Here is an 8,134-nt window from a genome sequence, read left to right on the forward strand (position 1 = left end):
ATATAATTTATAATAGTGACAAATTTGAAACAATTCTAAGTCCAATGTTTAAATAAATTATAGAATATTAACTCAGTTGATTACTGTGTATCCATTAAACTTTGTAAATATGAAACCTAAAGCAACATGGCAGAGTGTTTACAATTGAAAAATGGGTATCAAAATGAGCAAAGCCTGTGAGAGATCTTAAAGAAGTAAAAGTAATTACTGTGCCGAATGATAGAAATAAGAGCATGTTATATTTTTCCACATTTTTTAAAATTTCAAAATCATTAAATGCACATATTTTACTATAATTTAAAATCAGCAGATGCACAGAATGCCCAGGGATCCCAGGCCTGACCCCCACCTTACACATTTCCAAATCAGGGTCATAGTTTGGGTGGCAGACGAGATAGATTCAGACAGGTGGAAATGCTATTATCACAATTCCAACTTGGGAATGGGAGCAGAACCACTGACCATTCAGTAATTGAACCACATCAAGCAAATAAATGGGACTGAAGCTATTTTTTTCTCTAAAGCTAGCCTATGTGCTACTGCAGTGATTGGAATTCAACCTCTTATTCTTCTATTTAAAGTATTATACCTAAAAGGATGCCCTGGAAATAATTCTGTGGTTACTTCCTCTATGGTTTTAAGTAATTAATGGTCTGCCCAACATGAAATAGCTATGCCACTGCAGATCAGTATGATACTATAGTGGCCTGCACTTATGCACACTTGACTTCACTCTCTAGCATGAATGATCAAAGTAATTTTTAAATTGGGATCCATGGTTTCATTTTTTATAAATCTTATTCTTTATAAAAGTCAGGAGCTCTGGTGGCTTAGTGCCTAAGGCATTTGACTGCTAACCAGAAGTCTGGCAGTTCAAACCCACCAGCCAAAAAGTCTGCTACATATGAAGATATTTGCTTTTTGAGTGTTGCATTTGAGAAGGAAAAAAAAAAATCCTTGATCATTTTCTTTTCACACCACATATTTTTGCTTATTATTGTGCTCTTAGAAATGAATGAATTATTTTTGAGTAATAATTCTCTTCTTACAAATCTCATATATATACTATATTTCTAAGATGATAGATCATACATACATACATACATACATGTTAAAAGGTGGAAATGGGAGGCAGTAGTGGGCAGCCTTCAACATATGGTGCTTCCAGAAGCTATTCATTATTATTCCAGGTTTCCTTAGACCACTTTTAGGGCAAGAGAATCCAGAGGGCACCTTAAGTCCTAAAGCTATTGAAAGCTTTTGAAACCATTATAGAAATGAGTGACCATGCTCAATAATGATTTTCTAAGGAATTTTTTAAAAAGCCTTCTTATGGAAAGCTATTACATTGTAATTTGTTCTTATGAATATTTTTCAGGTGGCAGTGAATCTTCCTGGGATAAGGATAAGATGCAATCTCCTCTTGCTGCTCCTGCACCCCAGCATGGAATTTCTCATGCAACTCTTGCTGGCCAGTCGGGCCTTGGGGGTGCTCCTACCCTCAATCAGCTGCAACAGAATCACCTGCTGACCAATAGTATGTATACTGTCCTTCCAAAAATGGGGACATTGAGAAAAGTACCGTTCAAGACCCACTAGATACCTTGGGCTTGCAAGGCTAGTGAAAAGGAATTCAAACAACATCTGTTGGTATCTTGGGAAGCCATGTAGCAGAGTAGTTAAGAATATTGACTAATGTCACATTGACTTTGGTTTGAATTCCACATCTTCCCCTGTTTGATTTTGGAGAATTTACCTAACTTTTCTATGTCTCAGTTTCCACAACTATGAAAGAAAGGTAATAATACACTCATTTTATTAAGATTATTTCAATAATCTCATATCAATATGAGAGCTAGACGATGAATAAGGAAAAACACAGAAGAATTGATGCATTTGAATTGTGGTATTGGCAAAGATAGTCGAATGTTGAATGTAGAAATCTGTCTTGGAGGAACTACAGCCAGAATGTTCCTTAGAAGCATACTTTGGTCATGTTGCCAAGAAAACAGCCCTTGGAGAAGGATATCATGCTGGGTAAAATAGAGGGTCAACGAAAAGGGGGAAGATTCTCAACAAGATGGATTGACATAGTGGCTGCGATGATAAGCTCAAGCCTGGGGATTGTGAGGATGGCACAAGATTGGGCAGTGTTTCATTCTTGGGGGTTGCTATGAGTTGCAACTGACTCAACGGCATCTAACAACAACATGAAGGTTTTAAGGGCTAAAAATGATCAAGGAAAATTTGTTAGCAGTGACTGTTAACAGTCAGTTAGGTACTGTAGTTAGGTACTGTATAAATTTTAATTTTTATTACTCAGTACGCACACTATAGATAATATAGTTTAGCTTTAGATAATGTTTTTATGGCCTTTAAAGGCTCAAAAGTCTGCAGTAAAGCAGGACTTGTACATCTATTTAGCTAACATTTTACTTTTCTTACAAAGAGGAAATCCAGAGTGTTCCATTACTCCTTTCCTCAAGACTTTCTTTTTCCTACTAAATGCTGTGATTAAGGCAGGAGAGAGATTCTGTGAAATTTTAACATGATATCCTAAATCTTAATGAAATTTATCAGTTGTTAAGCATGTAAAAATAAGATATGATCTCTTATTTTAAAGAAGTTACAATCTCAAGGGTGAAATGCCCCATACAAAATGAAATGTTAAGGAAAGCAAGTAAAATGAGTGCCAGAAAAATATATAAATGTTATGTTATGAGAAGTCAATAAATGACTGATTAAGGTAGATCTGTGCCTGGTGGTGTATGGCCTAAGGCATTTGACTGCTAAACAGAAGGTTGGCAGTTCAAACCCACCAGCCAGTCTGCAGAAGGAAGACTAGGAAATCTACTTCTGTAAAGAGTTACCACCTCAGAAACCCAACGAGAGTTGCTATGAGTCAGGATCTACTCAATGGCAGGGAGTTTTTGGTTTGTGCCTGAAAAGAGAAGGAATAGTACCATAGGCAAATAAATGGAGAGGCAGATTCCAGACGGAGGGATCAACATTGATGGAGACTGAGGTGAATTAAAACTGTAGAGAACTACAAATAGTCTAGTGGGCTAGAGTAGTATAATGAAATACCCAAACCAATATAATGAAATATCACAACTACAAAGGTGATTTTGGATGAAATCAAATAATTTGGATTTTATTTGGGAGGCAGAAAGTAGTCACTGAAAGTTTTAATATTGGGATTGTTGTTGTTATGTGCTGTTGAGTTGGACACTACTCATAGCGACTCTTCTTTGGGTTTCCGAGGCAGTATCACTACGGAAGTAGATTGCCCCATCTTCCTTCCCAGGAGTGGCAGTTCAAACTGCCAGCCTTCTGGTTAACAGTCAAGTGCCTTAGGCACTATGCTACCAGAGCTCCCAATACTGGGATAGAAAGGCAAATAAAATGGGCATAAGAAGAAAGAAACAAGAAGTTAAGGTACAAGCAAGAAAGGATGGGCACCTAAACCAGGGCAGTCACTGTAGGAGCTGTAAGATAATATAGAGGTCAACATGAATTGGAAATCTAATGAATGTAGGATTTAGAGGGAAGATTCAAGGATGACTTAAGTCTGTAGCCTTAATAGCTAGGCTGAAATAAAAATTATAGGACTTGCTAGAGTACCAAGATGCATTAGAAATAATGCTTATATCCATCTGCATGATGTCCTTGAGGTTGGCAGGAAAAAAGTGACCCATTTTGGTGATATAAGGATTTGTTTTCATTACCATACTATTAAAAATCTCTGTACATTTCTGGCATGTGACTAAATGAGCCAGATTTACTGGAGTGTTGTATACTATTGATCGCTGTTAATTTAATATTTTCAGCTTTGGGAAAAGGTTGACTTACATTATTCAGTATTTGCATATGCTTTGCATGTGGAACTCATGTGGGGGTCACTGTTAAACTGGCCTGTAATGTAAATATTATATTAGAGTCTAGGGCATTATAGTCAATTGATAGTTAGTTATTGCAGGTCATGACATGAAAGTGTGACTTTTAAGTCCTTCATGGTTATTTGAAATATTTGATGAATTATATCTTAAAACTGTCAATGGACTGTTAAATTCTATTTGCAGTTTGCATTTAGTTTGCATGTCAATTGGACTTTAAGGAGGCATATGACTTAATATGGCCAGATGGTGTCTGGGTGATGTTGAAAATCTTTGGAGATTGAGGAAAGATTATCACACTGTTAGAGGGAACAAAGGCTAATGTAAGCATTTGAGAGGGATATTTGCATTGTTTTAACTAATAGGAGGCACTGGTGGTCACTTTTCACCCATAGTTTCAATTTGTGACTAAAACACTATATACTCAAAAATGAAAGTCTATAATTTTCTTATGTTTGTGGGAAATGAGTCTGACACAGAAACTTAGCTAGGTAATTGAAGTTTGCTTCTACATAAAATGAAAGGTTTAAGGGGAAAGAGACCCACACCAAACTCACTGCCATCAAGTCAATTCCAACTCATAGTGATGCTATAGGATGTAGTAGAACTGCCCCATAAGGTTTCTGAGGCTGTGAATCATTATGGAAGCAACTGCTTCATCTTTCTCCTGTGAAGCAGCTTGTGGGTTCGAGCTGCAGACCTTTTGGTAGCAGCCAAATGCATTAACCACTCTGCCACAACAGCTCCTACAGGGGAAAAGGTAAACAGCAATTAATTTAATATATGTTATACAAGTAGGAGCTCTGGTGGTGTAGTGCCTAAGGCATTTGACTGATAACCTGAAGGTCTTCTGGTATTTCAGCCTAGCTACGAGAGGCTACTCCTCAGAAGGAAGACTGGGCAATCTACTTCCTTAGAGATACCGTCTCGGAAACCCAAGGAAGGGTCGCTATGAGTTGAATCGACTTGATGGCAGTGAGGTTTTTTTTTTTTTTTTTTTTGGAATACAAGTAAAACCTATGAAATCTGGAACATGTGTGAGACAGAAACCTGTAAGAGAAGGAAAACTCAAATACTTTCCACTAAAACAAGCAATAGAAAAGTGGTAAAAGTGCACTCTATTAAAGGTGGAAAGCTTGCAGGCCCCGAAAAAACAAGGCAGTCAGGTCTAGTTCTAATTCTCACAGGTTTCACTGCATAATATCCCATAAATATAACATGTGGCTATATGATGAGTAAAGTATAAAAATGCATGTGTACCCATGCCATTTTAGAAGACTAAATGGAAACAAACTTCTAGTTTTAAAAGGGAATGAGGAAAACCACTTGAATTCAATCTCGTAAGCTCAATGTTCAGACTTACTTGAACAATTAATAATCACAGTAAGTTGGGTCAGTAAATTGCTTCTAAAAAGAATTTGGGGGTAGTGAGACATGAGTTAGCACCAGTATGGGTAAAGTTTAAAATATTTTATTTGTATTATCTGGAGATTTGGAATCAAAGAAAAGAAAAATGTTCCTTTTCTTCAGTTCCACACAAAATTTAAGTTCTAGGTTGTTTTGATCCTTGTGCAATTCTAGTAACAGTGTATGGCTGTCTTCCTCAGAAACAATGGTGACTGATGTGTCCTTCATTTAGGAGTTCTTTTAATTAAGATGATCATTTTAGTATTGTATGATACCTGTCATATCTGGAAGCTTGTTTTATTGCATTGTGCTGCCTTTGAATTTTCTTGTCAAAAGCTTTAAATCATCCATCATAGTTGAAATCTGGAGATGGGCCTAAAATAAATTAACACTATTTCCTCCTCCTAGTTTCAGTTTTTTGTCCTCAAACATGTGTGTTTTGAGTATATATCTATATTAATGCTTCTGTTGTCTTGAGGAATGAGATTTAGAAGATCTAAATTCACTGTTGTTCTTTTGCAGTTCTGAGATGGGAAGCACAAAAAAGTGAAAAGATAACAAAGAAAAAAATGGTTGTTGTTAATAGTTGATAATTGTGTGTAGGACCAAGGTAAACTTGGCCAATCATGGAATTTCTATAATCAGTAGTAATTTAGAAAAAATGAAGGCAATGATGTTCTAGAATATCTGTTAAAGATTAATGGTTCATGGACTTCCATCCAAAATAGGGAAAGATTACTGTAGAGACAATTACTTAAAGTACATTTCAAATGCAGTGGTTTACTTAGTAGTAATGTTAATATCCATGTTAATCAAACTTCCCCTATTTTCTGCTTAAGAGTTGTCTTCTCTCACGAATTTCATAATGAGCAATTATTTTAATTTGTTACTTTTATATGATGACATATCTGTGGCTATTCTAAATGGAATATGGGTAATATTTGAGAGATATTATTTAAGAGAGTTAAAATGTATGAAAAAACTATTTCACCATGCAGAGGAAAACAAATGAAATTTCAGATACTAGTCAAGGATAATGGTATTTGTTATCAAACAGGAAAATGGGCTTTTATTTTGATAGAGAAGTTATTGTCAAAGATTTCAAATTATAACTGATTTATAACTAAAAGGGAATATTCCAAGTCTTATTTTCTTCTGAAGCTTGTAGAATCAGCTTCCTACCTCCTCAGCACTCAGGTTATTTCTCATATAGAAAAGTTTCATGATAGAAACTATCAACAATGTATTACAATAATCAAAAAGAATATTGCTTACAACTTTGAACCACAATGATGTTTGGATTAAAGATTTTTATTTGCTTTTATGGATAAAAAGTTTTCATCTTACAAATATTTGGGGTTTGGCACAAAAACATGGAATATTTACAAATAAAAATATGTGTGTATAGGAAGTTTTTTTAAAATTATAAAACATTATACAATCACAAGGGTTACATTAATTGCCCAAAGAGATGTTAGAATATAATGAAATGTGATTGTTTTAAAAAAAACAACAAGAATGAATTTAGATACTTTAAAAATTTATCTCATAGCATCAATTCTGATATCATTTCCTTTGTCCAAATAATGTAACAATTTTAATATGTACTGTCTCTTTTAGGACTGGATCTGCCATTTATGATGATGCCTCATCCCCTACTTCCAGTCAGCTTACCTCCTGCATCAGTTGCCATGGCAATGAATCAGATGAACCATCTCAATACTATTGCCAACATGGCTGCTGCAGCCCAGATTCACAGTCCACTCTCCAGAGCTGGGGCCTCTGTTATAAAGGTAAGAATCACAATTTAGAAGAGAACAAAGGTATTATTTAATGTAAATTATGATAAAATATTAGCAATACCACTGGATCTTCAATAGTAACACTAAGCTCATTGGCTCAGTTGGTTAGTATCCAGTATTAATGAGTTTGATTTCTGACTAGGCCTTTTAGCCTTTTTTAGTTCATTTATTTGTTTTCATTCCATGGTCATAGATTACACCTTTAGTTATAGCTTCCTGTCTGCAAATATGTGTACATTGTGTGGGAGGTGTGGCAAGGCTAATGACAGAATAGTAGAATGTGCAAAAAACATTCCCATTGCTGGAGTAAAACAAGTAAACGCTGTGTATCATCTTTGTATTTTAGAGTTAATTAATTGTGAGGTCATATCAACCACACAGATTTTGTAGTCACACAGACCCAGATTCCAGTTCTGGTTCTCTCACTTACTAGCTGAATGACCTTGGGTATGCCCCTTAACCCATTTGAACTTGTTTCCTCATCTGTAAATTGAAGTTCGTTGTAACAAACAATCCCACTTTTCCCATTAGCTGTCTGGAATAACGTGAGTAAATTATATATTAAAAACTGTGAAGTATTAAATGTTTATTATCATTTGTACCATTATAATCATTATTAGAATAACACTTTTCAATATTTCATGACCATTGGATAATGAAGCACAAAGGAGATTTCATAATCCCTGCGTTTTTGCTGTCTTTGCCTTATCTCTATTAGTTTGGCATTTGGCCTCCCTGCTCTACTTTCAAGTAGCATGTGAGCTATGCTTTTGAGTAATTTTTTATTTTGGTGAAGGGATGATATAAAGACGTATAAGGATCTAAAGAGTATACTTTGGTAAAGCAGAGGGTCAGGGAAAAAGAGAAAGACCTTCAACAAGATGGATTGGCACAGTGGCTGCAACAGTGGGCTCAAGAGTAGCAATTACTGTGAGGATGGCTCAGGACCAGGCAATGTTTCATCCTATTATACAAAGGATAACTATGAGTTGTACCAAGTCAACGGCACCTATGAACAACAAGAATAGT

The 8,134-nt window shown here is 35.5% G+C and overlaps 1 protein-coding gene across 1 annotated transcript in view; it reads left to right on the plus strand.

Moving 5' to 3' along the window:
• The window catches only part of DACH2 (dachshund family transcription factor 2), a gene marked incomplete at its 3' end in the record, with an annotated part of 1,102,952 nt that overhangs the window by 878,497 nt on the left and 216,321 nt on the right, over positions 1-8,134 (plus strand). Inside the window, exons 5-6 of the mRNA XM_042782975.1 lie at positions 1,379-1,537; positions 6,924-7,096. Of these exons, the coding sequence (XP_042638909.1) occupies positions 1,379-1,537; positions 6,924-7,096 (332 nt within the window). The remainder of the gene's footprint in view (positions 1-1,378; positions 1,538-6,923; positions 7,097-8,134) is intronic.

The sequence above is a fragment of the Orycteropus afer genome, unplaced genomic scaffold, assembly GCF_000298275.1.
Source record: "Orycteropus afer afer isolate SDZICR_OR568_19922 unplaced genomic scaffold, OryAfe1.0 scaffold00544, whole genome shotgun sequence".
Lineage (NCBI taxonomy): Eukaryota > Metazoa > Chordata > Mammalia > Tubulidentata > Orycteropodidae > Orycteropus > Orycteropus afer.